The 17,058-nt window shown below is 25.6% G+C and overlaps 1 protein-coding gene across 1 annotated transcript in view; it reads left to right on the forward strand.

The window, feature by feature from the left end:
- LOC107856119 (beta-amyrin synthase-like) overlaps positions 1-17,058 on the forward strand; it is a 37,044-nt gene that overhangs the window by 3,477 nt on the left and 16,509 nt on the right. The window contains 2 exon segments of the mRNA XM_047396480.1: positions 13,608-13,793; positions 13,882-13,971. Of these exon segments, the coding sequence (XP_047252436.1) occupies positions 13,608-13,793; positions 13,882-13,971 (276 nt within the window).

A 17,058-nucleotide genomic window follows, 5' to 3' on the forward strand; every position in this document is an offset into this window, starting at 1 on the left:
ATATATATATATATATATATATATATATATATATATGAAAAAATAAACTTACAAAAATTGTGAACGAGAAGAAACGACCTTTGTAAAGCAATTAATACATGCAAGATTATTTTGCTAGGAACATCTCATCACATAAACCAATAAAAATGGTCACTAAAAAATTATTAAAAGAATAGCACTAAAAATATGTTAAGCCTAATTTAAAGCAACAATAAAAAAGACGGACTTATTTTGAAGGTAATTAAACAAACAAAAAAAAAGGCATCAAATATAGAAGCTTAAAATCCGATACGGACTTATTTGCAATTAAAAAAACATTGAAAAGACTAAAAAAAAATTAATGTGATTCTTTACATATATTATTTTAAGACTGTTATTTTCTTATATTTTAGGATTCATTTAGGATTCTTAATCTTTCCATATATGTATTTTATCATAGTTTTCATATATTTTAGGAGTGCTTGATTTAATAATGTAATAATTGGAGAAAATAGGTGAAAAGACGATTTTGTCTATTGCAGAGTCCATATATGTATTTTATCAGAGTTTTTCATATATTTTAGGAGTGCTTGATTTAATAATGTAATAATTGGAGAAAATAGGTGAAAAGACAATTTTGTCTATTACAGAGTGTTTTAATGAAGGACAAAAAGTTCGAATCACTTTTCTAAAAGTTTTAACACTTTTAATATATTATTATATTATTATTATAGATATAGATATAGATATAGATTATACATATAAATTATAGATAAATTATAGATCTATAATCCAATTTGGCCAACTCAATATCACCATTTTTTAACTAGTTTAACCGCACGTGCGTTGCACGTGTAACTTTTGATTATTTTAAAATAGATGATTTTGTCTATTAAGTTTCAAGTAGTAAATGGATCGTCACTTTTGCATTTATCATGCAATACCTCTTTACCTTGTTGTTAGAGGCTAAGAGAGATGCATCGATTTGAACTATATTTGTACTACGGTTATTTTTTTCTATATTTAAAATCTTTCTTTATTTTAAAAGTTAAATTTTTCTAAAATCTTAGCTTACTTACTTAAAACTTTTACAAATATTATATTTCTCTTATTCTAATACTTTCATATTTATTTCTAGATTTTTCAAATCTTCTTAAAATTAAGGAAAAAGGTGCGAAAAATACCAATACCTTGGTGAAATTTGCAGTTACACATCCTGAACTTTGTGGGATTTCTAGGACCCCCCCCCCCCCTCTGCAAGACTATTTTTTACTGTATTTACAGGAATATATTTGACACTTGGATCATTGCGTGTATTTCACTCACATTGAGCGCGTAAGAAATAAAATGTTTGAAAAGGGGCAAATATATGCCAGTAAAATACGATAAAAAATAGTTTAGGGGGGTCATGGGACCCCCACAAAGTTCAAGGCGCATAACTGCAAATTTCACCTAAGTACAGGTGTTTTTCGCACATTTTTTCCTAAAATCAACTTTAGTTTATTTAGAATTCTTAAACTAATGAAAAAGATGTTAATTGTCACTAATTCTAATGACTTCTAATAAGGAAAGGTTTCCTATAATTAATTAATTAATTTTTAAATTCTTAAATATTAGAAAAATAGTGAAAAACTGATTTTGTCTAAAGCAGAGACTTTTAATGAAGGGTAAAAAATAAAATAATATTTCTATGTCTCTTCACACTTTTAATATAATATAGATATAAGAGAATGAAAGACAGTGATGTTTTATTTTGAAATCTTAAAGAAAAATGGATCCATAAAATGAATTTTAAACTCTCGGTGACTATAAATTTTATTAAAAATTTGGCTAAAATTGAACTTAACAATCTAGAAGAACCTCCAACCTTGGAGCTTGATTCAAAAAAACTATCGTTTTAAAAAATTTGTATATTCATAGGATTGGGTATATTGTGAACTTTCAAATTTCAAAATGATGTTGGTATTGATACTTGAAACGCACTCCAAACCATACAAATGAAAATCGAATTACATTATATATGAGTTTAATAATATAATGCAACTATTTGTAACAAATTGTAATAGTAGAAAACATTAAGGTAAAACAGAAGGTGACAACCTGAATGTTGTGATGGGAAAAAATAGGAAGTCATTTATCAAAGGGTTAACAACATCATAGATTTTCCATAACATCTATTACAAATACAAAAGATAAAATATGAATATAATTTGTCAATTTGGCTCCATCATTTCTTTGTTGTTTTTTTAGAAAAGACAACTTAAAGTGAAAAAGAAAAAAAAAAGGAGAAAGAGAAATAGAAGTGTAAAATTAAAATAAATAAAATAAAATAGAAAAATGAAGAAGAAAACGAAAATAGAAAAAAAAAAAAAGCTATGAGAAAGGGAAAAAAAGAAAACGAAAAAGAAAAAAAAAGAAATAGAAGAGAGAAAATAAAGTGGAAAGAAAAAAATGAAAAAATAAAAAGAAATCAAAATAAAAAAATAAAATGATAAAAAAATAAGATGACAAATGCATATTTTACTTTTACTACTTTACATTTTCCTATTTTCCTTCCACTATTTCACCTCCCCCAAATATAGTCATATCTTTTACCTTTTTTTTTTCCATCTTATTTTTTTTATTATCATTTTTTTATTTTCATTTTTTTACTTCCACTTTATTTTCTCTCTTCTATTTCTCTTCTTTTTTCCCTTTTTCATTTTACGTGCCTCGCATGTGTAACTCTTCATTATTTAAAATTAAATAATTTTATCTATTACGGAGATTTTTAATAAAGTGTAAAAGTCCAAATCAGTTTTCAAAATTCTTTTAAATTTTAATATAATATTATAAAATAAACATATGCACATATACATTTTATCATCAGAAGTTTCAAGTAGTTGACGGATCATCACTTTTGCGTATACCATATAGTTCCGCTTTTCCTTATTACCACAGGCTAAGAGAGACACAACAATTTGAATCATATTTGTATTATGATTATTTCATATATATATAAATAGAGATGAATGTCTACTATCATCCACAAAATCATTGATTACATTCTTATTTAAAACCATTGAGCTTCTTCTTTCCCCAGTACATTAAACCAAATACCCATCTTGCTTGATGATAGTAGGATATAAACTAACTTGGTCTTAAAATAACTAATTCTAATTGTTCTTCAAAAAGAAAATATAGACATTCACTATAACATCAAATTACTTACTTATAAAGGACAATAAGCAGACACTTCTTCGACATGTCTGCTTGTGTTGCCTGTTTTAGCTGCTTCAATCGTTATTTTATTATATCGCTCCTAATTAATCACCATAAGTCATTTAAGTATAAAATAATTAATAATATTTAATAAAATGATAAATTGAATATAAAATGATAAATTAATTATTGACGTTTTATTTCTACTTTATGTCTTATATGAGACCTATTTAGATTTTTTCACAAGTATTTTTTTTATAGTAATTTTATTATATCACTGTTATAGGTCATTTAAGACATGTTTGTTTCGTTATTTCAATCGTGATTTTATCATATCACCCGTAATTAATTTTGAAAAAAAAATAGAAATAAAATAATAAATTAACCCTTGATGTTTTGTACTACCTTCTTCAACTGCTTTAATCGTAATTTTACTATATTGACCCTAATTAATTATTATAAGTCATTTAAGTATTAACAAATTAATAATATTTAATAAAAAGATAAAATAAATATAAAATGATAAATTAACTCTCGATGTTTTAAATTAATTAGATGTCTTATATAAAACCTATTCAAGAAAATTTCACATGTATTTTTTATAATAATTTTATTTATCACTTCTAATTAGTTGTTATAAGTTATTTAAGACATGGCTGCTTCATTGTTTCAATCGTAATTTTATTATATCACTCTAATTAATTTTTATGCTCATCTAAGCATTAAAAAATTAATAATATTTCATAAAAAGATAAAATACACACAAAATGATAAGTCAGCATAAAATATTTGTTTGACTATCGAAATTATATTAGTGCCATAGAAATTACGATGGGACAGAGGAAGAGATAACGTATTGAAAAATAATACTAAAAGCATTATGAAACACATATTTAACAGCTTAAAAATATAAAATATATAAAATATTCGATTAACTCTCGAACTTATTCTAGTGTCACTTAAATTGGAAGAGAAGAAAAAGTATTATAAATCACAATAATTAAAAAATTTAAATTATTTTAATGATTGATTATCTAAATTATATTTGTGTCACATAAATTAAGATAAAAAAATAATATATATTGGCACGGGTATATTTGTAAGAGTGTAAATGTACTTTTTTTTTTTGGAATGTAATATTTTTTATAACAAAATAAATCAATTTTACTATAGTTTTACATAAGTAGTAAGCAATTTTTGTTTCTCCAAAAATTGTGGGAGTTTTCTAATAAGAAAAAAATTTATTTTATCAAGTTATTGGTACTACCAAAACCAAAAAGCTTTTTTTCCGATTGTAATATTTTTTAATAACAAAATAAATCAATCCTACTGTAGGTTTACATAAGTAGTAAGCAGGGGCCTTGGGCTCTAGGTGACAAAAGAGTTTTAAAATGAAGTGTGGGTGACACAAGTCTTAATAATTGAGTGGAGGTGACAATTACTTTATTAAGGATTAAGAAAGTAAGAAAAGTATGAAAATAACCCACAAGTTTTTTAATTTATACTTTGATCCAATGTAAAACCTAATATAACTAGAAATAGAGGGAAAAAAATGCATGTTTCTCTCTCTCCTCATTTATTGGAGTTTTATCTCTCTTCGAGATTTTTGTTGTTCATTGTTGTTGTTGCTTTATTCATCATCTTCTTCTTCATTATCATCATCTTGTTCTTCATTATCATCTCTTCTTTTTTTATTATCATCATCTTCTTGTTGTGTTGAACATTGTTGTTAACGCTATTATTGCTACTTGATTAAATTTTTTTAGGTCAAATTTTATTTATATATCACTTCGAAATTACTTATAGGTGATTTTAGTAAGTAAAATTATAATTTTTAGTTGAATTCCTCATCTGGGTGTAGTTGCTACTGCTATTTTTTTTAATAGTAGATAAAACATGCAACGTGAATCCAACAGATAAGTAATCTGTTGCACATATGAGTAACCTGTTGCAACATATTGACTAATCTGTTGTAATATATTGACTAATCTGTTGCAACATATGAGTAATCTGTTGCAACAGATTACTCATTTGTTGGATTTGTATTATAGTGTTGCAACATGAATCCAACATATGGATCATCTGTTGGAACAAATTAGTCATATGTTGCAACAGATTACTCACTTGTTGCAATAAATGACTCATATATTGGTTTATGTTGTAGGTTCTATCCATTGTAGTAGTAACAAATATACCAAATAAAAAATTCAACAAAAATCATAATTATACTTACAAAATCACCTATGAAGTAATGTCCAAGTGATATACGAATAAAATTTGACCTAAAATAATTCTAAAAATTTCAACAAGGGCACAACGAATAAGTGAAACACATGAAAAATTTCATGAAACAGGTAAAGAAGACAAAAATAGTATATTATACATCAAATGAAAAAGGATCGAGGGGACAAACGTTAGAGTTCTCCTAAAAACATTTAAGTTCCCTAGTATTTTAATTGCTTTCTAATGGATAACCCATCTATTATAACAGATTTTCTATCTATTTGATAATTTCCAACAGATGAATCATCTGTTGCAATCATCTGTTGCAACATGTTAGTCATCTGTTGATTCAAATTAAACAATTATTAGTAGTAACTAAATTGATTTAGCTAAAATTAAAGACAAGTCTTTAAGACAATGGGACAAACATTTGAGTTCTCCTAAAAATATTTGAGTTCCCTAGTATTTTAATTATTTTCCAACAGATCACCTATTTGTTGCAACAAGTTAGTCATCTGTTCCAATAAATGCTTATAACAGATTAGTCATTTGTTGGTTCAAATTAAACAATTATTAATAATAATTAAATTAATTTAACTAAAATTGAAGACAAGACCTTAGACAAGGAGAAAAACATTTGAGTTCTCCTAAAAACATTTGAGCTTTAGTATTTTAAATTGCTTTTCAACACATATTTTGTCTATTTAGTAATTTCTAACATATGAGTCATATGTTGCAACAACTTAGTCATCTGTTGCAACAGATGTCTATATCTGTTTGATAATTTTCAATAGATGAATTAGTTGTTGCAACAAGTGAGTCATTTATTGCAACAGATGTCTATATCTATTTGGTCATTTTCAACAGATATTTTTATTTGTTTGGTAATTTTCAACCGATTACTCATCTGTTGTAACATGTTAGTCATCTATTGATTCATATTAAGTCATTATTAGTAATAACTAAATTGATTACTAAAATAAAATATGAATTAATAAGTTTAATTACAGTTTCAATTAATCTCATGGTAATTACACGATCAACTAAGTATGTTTGTCCTGAGTAGAGTGATCAATTGACCAATTTTATTTGAAATGATTCAAACTAAGTCATCATTAGAAATAACTATATTGATTTAACTAAAACTAAAGATGAATTAGTAAGTTCAATTATGATTTCAATTAATTTCATAGTAATTACATGATCAATTAAGTGTTTCATACTGAGTAAAATGATTAATTGACAAATTTTATGTGAAATAATTCAAATTAAACCATTATTAGAAATAACTACATTGATTTAACTAAAATTAAAAATGAATTAGTAAGTTCAATTACGATTTCAATTAATCTCAATAATTAAATGATCAATTAAGTGTTTCATCCTTAGTAGAATAATTAATTGACCAATTTTATTTTAAATGATTCAAATTAAGCCATTATTAGTAATAACTATGTTGATTTAACTAAAAGTAAACATGAATTAATGAGTTCACTTACAATTTCAATTAATCTCATCGTAATTACATGATTAACTAAGTGTATTCGTCCCGATTAGAGTGATCAATCGACCAATTTTATTTTAATAATTCAAATTAAGATATTATTAGTAATAACTAAATTGATTTAACTAAAATTAAAGATAAACTTACAATTTCAATTAATCACATAGAAATTAAATTATCAACTAAGTGTATTCGTCATGATTAGAGTGATCAATTGACCAATTTTATTTTAAATGAATCAAATTAAGCCATTATTCGTAATAACTAAATTGATAAAACTAAAATTAAAGATGAATTGATAAGTTACTTACAATTTCAATTAATCTCATAGTAATTACATGATCAACTATGTGTATTCGTCTCGAGGAGAGTGATCAATCGACCAATTTTATTTTAAATGATTCAAATTAAGTCATTATTAGTAATAAATAAATTGATTTTGACTAAATTAAAGATGAATTGATAAGTCAACTTACAATTTCAATTAATGTATTCGTCCTTAATAGAATGATCAATTGATAAATTTTATTTAAAATGATTCAAATTAAGCAATTATTAGTAATAACTAAATTGATTTAACTAAAATTAAAGACAAGACCTTAGACAAGGGGAAAAACATTTGAGTTCTCTTAAAAACGTCTAAGCTTTAGTATTTTAAATTATTTTCCAACCTATATCCTATATGCTTGATAATTTTTAACAGATGAGTCATCTGTTGCAACAACTTAGTCATCTGTTGCAACAGATGTCTATATTTGTTTGATAATTTTCAATAGATGAGTCATTTATTGCAAAAAGTTAGTCATCTGTTGCAACATATGTCTATATTTATTTGGTTTTTTCCAACAGATGTCTTTATCTGTTTGGTCATTTCCAACAGATATCTTTATCTGCTTAGTCATTTTCAACAAATTATTCATCTTTTGCAATATGTTAGTCATCTATTGATTCATATTAAGCCATTATATTAGTAATAACTAAATTTATTTAACTAGAATTAAATATGAATTAATAAGTTCAATTACAGTTTCAATTAATCTCATGGTAATTACACTATTAACTAAATGTGTTCGTCATGAGTAGAGTGATCAATTGACCAATTTTATTTGAAATGATTAAAACCAAGCCATAATTAGAAATAACTATATTGATTTAACTAAAATTAAAGATGAATTAGTAAGTTGACTTACAATTTCAATTAATTTTATAGTAATTACATGATCAACTAAGTGTTTCGTCTTAAGTCGAATGATCAATTGATCAATTTTATTTGAAATAATTAAAATCAAGCAATTATTAGTAATAATTAAATTAATTTAACTAAAATCAAAGATGAATTGATAATTTTAGTTACAATTTCAATTAATCTCATAGTTAGTAATTACATGATCATCTAAGTGTATTCGTCTTGAGTAAAATGTTAATTGACCAATTTTATTTGAAATGATTGAAATTAAGATATTATTAGTAATAACTACATTGATATAACTAAAATTAAAGATGAATTGATAAGTTCAATTACGATTTTCAATTATTCTCATTTTAATTACACGATCATCTTAGTGTGTTCGTTCTGAGTAGAGTGATCAATTGACTAATTTTATTTGAAATGATTCAAATTAAGCCATTATTAGTAATAGACAAATTGATTTAATAATTACAATTTCAATTAATCTCATAGTACTTACATGATCATTTAAGTGTATAACCTATTGCAACAGACTGAATATGTTGCAACAGATGAGTCATTTGTTGAAAATTATCAAATAGATATACACATATGTTGCAATAGATTAGTCATCTATTGTAACAAATGTCTTTATCTGTTGGTCATTTCCAACAGATGACCAATCTGTTGCAACATATGACTTTATCTGTTTGTTATTTCCAACAGGTTACTAACCTGTTGCAATAGGTGATTAATCTGTTGCAACAGATGTTTTTATCTGTTTGGTCATTTTCAACAAATTACTCCTCTTTTGCAATATGTTAGTCATCTATTGATTCATATTAAGCCATTATATTAGTAATAACTAAATTGATTTAACTAGTATTAATAAATTCAATTACTATTTCAATTAATCTCATGGTAATTACATGATCAACTAAGGATGTTCGTCCTGAGTAGAGTGATCAATTGACCAATTTTATTTGAAATGATTCAAACCAAGCCATAATTAGAAATAAATATATTAATTTAACTAAAATTAAAGATGAATTATTAAGTTCACTTACAATTTCAATTAATTTTATAGTAATTGCATGATCAACTAAGTGTTTCATCTTAAATAGAATGATCAATTGACCAATTTGATTTGAAATAATTAAAAATAAGTAATTATTATTAATAAATAAATTGATTTAACTAAAATTAAAGATGAATTGATAATTTAACTATGATTTTAATTAATCTCAGAGTAATTACATGATCATCTAAGTGTATTCGTCTTGAGTAAAGTGTTAATTGGCCAATTTTATTTGAAATGATTCAAATTAAGACATTATTAGTAATAACAACATTGATTTAACTAAAATCAAAGATGAATTGATAAGTTCAATTACGATTTCAATTAACATGTAGCAATAGATGAGTAATCTGTTGGAAAAGATCAAACAGTTAAAGACATTTGTTGAAAATGATCAAACATATATGGACATTTGTTGCAACAGATGACTAACCTGTTGCAATAGCTAACTCATCTATTGAAAATTATCCAACAAATATAGACATCTGTTGCAACAGATGGCTAAATTATTGCAACATATGACTCATCTATTGGAAATTATTAAATAGACAAGATATATGTGAACTCAGAACCAAAATGAGCCCCAGAATTTACAAAGTGACCAAAATAGTTCACCTATTTAAAAAGTTACCAAAATAGGCTAAACGTAATAATTTATTACGTTTTCTATTTTTTTCTTAACGATCAATTAACGGAGTTGCCTTTTACAAAAACGTAAGAATTTCTTACTTTTTACACGATGATCGAGGAAAAAATGTAGTGAATTATCAAATCAATTAAAAAAGATACAAAAAAATGAGTTGTTCAACATAACAAAAAGTTACATTTTTAACTTTTTTATAGCAGTGGTCCCCCACCGACAATTCCTTTTTCCACAAATGTCCCATCACTTCTACTTTTCCTCTTTTTACATATTATAATTATGAATTTTTTGATTAGTTAAATTTATTTATATTTTACATGTAGTTCAAATAATTTATTTTTTCCTCTATGTAATAAATTTTTACGTTTTACATAAAAAATTTAAAAAATAGAAGTATATCAATTACCTCATTAACTTAGCAATTTTTTTTATATTTATTCTATATTAAAAAATAATCACTTCTATCCTTAATTATCCGATTTCTCTCAACAAAAATGTATACTTTTGAGTTTTCCTCTACTCCAAAATAGTGAAATGTTAAATTATCGTCGATCAAATATGCTATTATATACAAGAATTATAATTTTTTTGTTCTGTTAAAAATATGAAATTCATTTTTTCGAATAGTGATTTATCATAGTTTTCGATTAGTGTTTCGATTAAGATATTGAGGAGACTCACATGCACAAATACGTTTCATATTATAAATAATGCAGTAAAAAATCACAATTTAATTTAGGAACTCTCCTAAATTAATATAAGAAAATATATTTTTTTAGGAAAACTCCTAAAAAAATATAATTCTTGTATATAATAGCATATTTGATCGATGATAATTCAATATTTCACTATTTTGGAGTAGAGAAAAACTCAAAAGTATAATTTTTTTAAAGAGAAATCGGATAATTAATGATAGAAGTGATTATTTTTGATATAGAATAAATATAAGAAAATTGTTAAGTTAATGAGGTAATTGATACTTTTTTTTTAAATTTTTTTTTATGTAAAACGTAAAAAATTATTAGAAAAATAAATTATTTGAACTACATGTAATATATAAATAAATTTAACTAATAAAAAAATTCATAATTATCATATGTAAAAAGAGGAAAAGTAGAAGTGATGGGATATTTGTGGAAAAAGAAATTGCGGGTGGGGACCACTGTTATAAAAAGTTAAGAATGTAACTTTTTGTTACGTTGAACAACTCTTTTTTTTAGTACCTTTTTAATTGATTTGACAATTCATTATATTTTTTCCTCGGTTATCGTGTAAAATGTAAGAATTTCTTACGTTTTTATAAAAGTCAACTCCGTTAGTTGACCGTTAAGAAAAAAGTAGAAAATGTAATAAATTGTTGTATTTAGCCTATTTTGGTAACTTTTTAAATAGGTGGCCTATTTTGGTCACTTTTTTAATTCCATGGCTCATTTTGGTTTCGAGTTCGATATATGTTGAAAAACAATTTAAAATACTAAAGCTCAAAATTTTTTAGGAGAACTCAAACATTTGTCCCCTTGTCTAAGGTCTTGTATTAAAGACTTGTCTTCAATTTTAATTAAATTAATTTAGTTATTATTACTAATTGCTTAATTTGAATAAACAAATGACTAACCTGTTATAAACATTTATTGCAATAGATGACTAACTTGTTGCAAGAAATAGATAATCTGTTGGAAAATAATTAAAATACTAGGGAACTCAAATACTTTTAGGAGAACACAAATGTTTGTCCCATTGTCGTGGAGACGTCTTTAATTTTAGCTAAATCAATTTAGTTATTACTAATAATTGCTTAATTTGAATCAACAGATGACTAGCATGTTGCATTAGATGATTCATCTGTTGAAAATTATCAAACAGATAGAAAATATGTTGTAACAGATGGGTTAACTATTAGAAAGCAATTAAAATATTAGGGAACTTAAACATTTTTAGGAGAACTCAAAAGTTTGTCCCCTTGATCCTTTTGCATTTAATGTATGGTATATTATTTTTGTCTTCTTTACCTATTTCATAAAATTTTTCATGTGTTTTATTTATTCGTTGTGCCCCTGTTGAAATGTTTTAAAAAAATTTTAGGTCAAATTTTGTTCGTATATCACTTGGACATTACTTCATAGATTATTTTGTAAGTAAAATTATAAATTTTGTTGAATTTCTTATTTGTTGTATCTGCTGCTGCTACAATGGATAGAACCTGCAATATGAATCCAACATATAAGTCATCTATTGCAACAAGTGAGTAATTTGTTGCAATATATGACTAATCTGTTGCAACAGATGACCCATATGTTGGATTCATATTACAACACTATAAAACGAATCCAACAGATGAGTAATCTGTTGCAATATATTTGTCATATATGTTGCAACAGATTGCTCATTTGTTGCAACAGATTACTCATTTGTTGCAACAAATTAGTCATCTATGTTGCAACAAATTAGTCATCTATGTTGCAATAGATTAGTCATATATGTTGCAACAGATTACTCATTTGTTGCAACAACTTAGTCATATATGTTGCAACAGATTAGTCATATATGTTGCAACAGATTACAAATCTGCGCAACATATTAGTCATATATGTTGCAATTGATTACTAATTTGTGCAACATATTAGTCATATATGTTGCAACAAATACTCATCTGTTGGATTCACGTTACATGTTTTATCCATTATTAAAAACAACAGTAGCAGATACATCTAGATGAGAAATTCAACAAAAAAATAACAAACATTAAAAAAAATAACAAAAAATATAAAAAATAGCAAATACCAACAAATCAAGTTCCTCATTTTTGTCATAACTTAAAAACCCTAATTTTTTACTTGTGAAAATCGAAAAAAAACGATGAAGAACTCGAAGTTTTTGTCGCCGGAGAATGTTGTCACGTCGACTGAAGGTTGAAGTAAAAAAGGAACGAGCAAGAACTTAAAACTATTTGTTGCCAGAGGTTGAAGTTGCACAAGATTGAAGGGATAAATTTGAAAAGTTATTGGTTGGGAGAAGTTAAAGAGAGAAACTATCGAGAGAAAGAGAGAAGAGAGAGAGAGATTGATTTGCAGAAGGAGAGAAGTTTTGTGGGTGTGGGTTAATTCATATTTTGAAAAGATTAAAAAGTTTAGAAAATATTAATCAAGTCCACAATTAACCTAATCAAGTTTTTTAATTATGTTTGACCCTTTAAATTGGTCAATGTCACCAATCCTTCATTCAAGACTTAAAAGACACATTTCTTTCAATTTTCTCTAGTAAGCAATTTTTATTTTTCCAAAAATAGTGAGAGTTTTCTAAGAAGAAAAAAAATTATGTTACCAATTTATTGGTACTACTAAAACCAAAAACCTATGGCCAACTTTTCTGATAGTTTTGTTGTTTCAACCTACGGCTAACTTTTATAGATGGAAGTTATTTTAGTATTTTTTAAATTAATAGAAAAAATATTAATTGTCACTAATTTTGATGATATTTAATAAGAAAAAATTTTCACCATAAATATATTTAATTAATTTTAACTCTTAAATTAGAAAAGAATAGTGAAATTCTGATGACTTCTAATAAGAAAATGTTTTACCATAAATATATTTAATTAATTTTCAACTCATAAATATTAGGAAAAAATAGAGAAAAGACGATTTTGTCTAAAGTAAAGACTTTTAATGGTAAAAAGTTCAAACAATATTTTTAAGGCCCTTCACACTTTTAATATATTATAGATATAGATTATAGATATAGATTAATATGTTAAGAGATATAGATATAGATTTTAACACCCGGATGATACCTTTGGCTCACTTCTCTCCAGTTTCTCAGAGAGAAGAATTTCAAACAAAGAATTCCATCAGTAAAAGTAGAAGACAATGAAGAAATCAACCATGAAGTTGCCACAATTGCATTGCGTAGAGCTGTTCATTTCTTCTCAGCTTTACAAGTTACTGATGGACATTGGCCTGCTGAAAACACTGGTCCTCTCTTCTATCTTCCACCTCTGGTAAGTTTATTTTACTTTTCCTTTGTTTGAAAAATTGAAGATTGGATATGTTAAAGCCAATTCTTTTGCCCGGGGATCTAAAATCCAGGTTATGTGTATGTATATCACCGGGCATCTTAATATTGTATTTCCAGCTGAACATCGTAAGGAAATTCTTCGCTATATATACTGTCACCAGGTATATCACTTAATCTCAATGAGTATATTGTTCTATCAAAATTTACTTTGTCGATTCCTAAAGAATAAAACTTACATACAATGATGATCTGTACTAGCTGCTTCTTAACAATGGTAACAGTAAAAATATTCTGTGTAATCCCACACGTGAGGTCCGAGAGAATTGAGTATATGTAGACCTTATCTCTTCCTCGTGGAGATTGATAGATTGTTACCAATAGATCCGAGGCTTAAATAAAGTATTTCAAAACAGTTTGAAAAAAGAGATTTAAAAAATGAAGGTATTAGGAACAACGAAATAAAACAAAATAGAAAACACTACACAACATACATAAAAAAGAAAAGTAATGACAACTCAATAATATGATAACCAAAGCACAAAAAATACAAGTGCAAATTGAAATCATCGAACAAGAAACTACGAAAATAGTGCTAACACCACTGATAGTAAAGTAGGTATAAGTATGACCACCAAGCCTATCCTTTAAGAAAGTAAGATAACGCTCAACTATCAACTAACCTTCTATCCTATTTGAAACCTCCAAGCCCTTCCATCTAAATTCATGCCCACGGTAAGCTCTAGAGATGTCATGTCCTGTCTAACCACCTCCCCTAATACTTCTTTGACCTGACCTATTCTAGTGCCCGCCATTGCCAACCACTCACACCTTCACTTCTCCTAATCATATGCCCAAAACATCTCAATCTCGCTTTCATCATCTTGTCCACTATACTACCTTGTCCCGAATATTCCTAAGCTTATCTCTCCTAGTATGTCTACACATTTATCTCAATATATTATTAATTTTAAATCTTGATTTATAATTTTTATAAATTAATTTCATGAATATATTATTTTATATTAAATATAAGTTAATTTTATTATAAATTATAATTGTATAAAAAAATATAACCATCACAAAATGAAAAATGTAAATACAATATGTTGTTAATATATACCGCAATATATTTTAAATAACATAACAATAAACATTCAAAAAATTAGTTACTGACATACATCAAAATTGAAAAGGGCGAAAATCATTCACCCCCCAACTTTCATTAAAAAATCAAACTCCCCTCAACATTGAATAATAATCATATTCTCCCCTTTATCCTATGCAATGTCTATTTTGTCCTTATAATTTTAATCCTATATTTATGTAATATCTTTTTATATTATATGTAATGAATATTTTTTTAACATAGATATTTGTAGCATTTTATTTATGTTTATTAACTTTATAAGCAAATTAATACTTTTTATAAATTAATCACAAAATTCAATGTTATTTTTTAAGATCGTTATTTTAGTATTATATGTATTAAAGAGTCATTTGGTGTGAAGTATAATTATAATAATTCAGAGATAAAGTTCATGATTATTTATCTTGCGTTTAATTAGATGTATTAAGTAGTCTCAAAATTATTTGTCGCACCATTTATACCACGGTGATGAGATAAGTTATCACACATACATGTTAGTACAACTTATTTTGTGATAACTAATCCCGGAATAACTTGTTTCCAAACAACCCATTCCTAAGTGCGTATATTTTCGTGTTTTATCACTCTCTTACTAAATTCATTTCATATTATTTAACTTTTTGTTGATATAACACAATCCTTAAGAAAAATTTACTTAGAGGTATATTTTGCTAGATTAACCTTATTAATGATAATTTGAAACTTTAAATTTATCTATACTGTTACTTTATATAGTTATTTAACACTAAAGAGTAGAAAAAAAAAACATAATACAATTCTTTTGATTTCACAAATTGAGCAGATAAATTAAAACATCTATTTTTAGTATGAGAATCAAGTAATAATAAACTATATTATCTATTGTCTATATCAGTAAATAAGTTGTGATTGTCATTAATAGAGTATTACATATTTTATAATTTATATAAATAAATATAATCTTTAAAATTTGATCTTATTTTTATTGAGAAAAACATCTAGTATCCCTGAACTACGACCAAATTTGCTACGACACACGTCAACTTCACGAGGGTCCTATTACCCCTTAAACTAAATTTTAGCGTATTTTTGTCAATCTTTTTAGCCAACGTAATACCTTTTGTCAATCATTTTAGATGGCGTGATACATTTGATGTGGACTTCATTTTATGTAATAAAGATGCCACATTAGCACAAAAATGACAAAAATACGCTAAATTTGAGTTCAGGGGATAATAGGACCCCTTTGAAGTTGGAGTGTGTCGTAACAACTTTGACCATAGTTCGGGGTGGCACTAGAGGCTTATCACTTTCATTTATTGTTTATATTTTTTGCATTGAAATATGTTTATAAAATTAGTATTACTTATTATTTTCACTTGTAAAATAAATATTATAGTTTTGGTTATTATTAATAAAACTAATTTTCTTATCATGCTAATTTATTTCACAAAGATCATCATTAGCTTAAATACTTAATTGGTATTTCTTACCTTTTTCCTAGAAGATAATTTTTATGTTTTTAAAATTTTGTTATATGAATTTTAAAAAAAATGAAAATATGATAATTTTAAAGAGGTTAAAAAAATAAATTGATGATAAAGGGTAAAATAGAAATTTTAAAAAGTCAATTAGGATAAAGGGGGAGTATGATTATTGTTCAACGTTGAGGGGAAGTTTGATTTTTAAGACAAAGTTGGGGAGGGAAAATGATTTTGAACCAAATTGAAAATACATACATAATGTAATAATTATAAAATACAACACTAATTCTGACAGGTCTTTTTCAGATCCATCAAGATTAATAATTTAGTAATCTCGTAGGGTCATCGTGTTTTTGAAGAAAAGAAGTGCTACATGATATATATATATATATATATATATATATACACACACACATATATACTAGTTTAGTCACACGTGTTTCGTATGTGTAATATTTGATTATTTAAATTAAATAATTTTATTTATTGCAGAAATTTTTAATAAAGTATAAAAGTTCAAATCACTTCTTAAAAATCTCTCACACTTTAATATAATAATGTAAATATAAACATATACACACATATATTTTTCTTTGTTGCTACAGATTAAGAGAGACACATCAATTTGAATCATATTT

Source organism: Capsicum annuum, chromosome 9, assembly GCF_002878395.1.
Source record: "Capsicum annuum cultivar UCD-10X-F1 chromosome 9, UCD10Xv1.1, whole genome shotgun sequence".
Taxonomy (NCBI): Eukaryota; Viridiplantae; Streptophyta; class Magnoliopsida; order Solanales; family Solanaceae; genus Capsicum; species Capsicum annuum.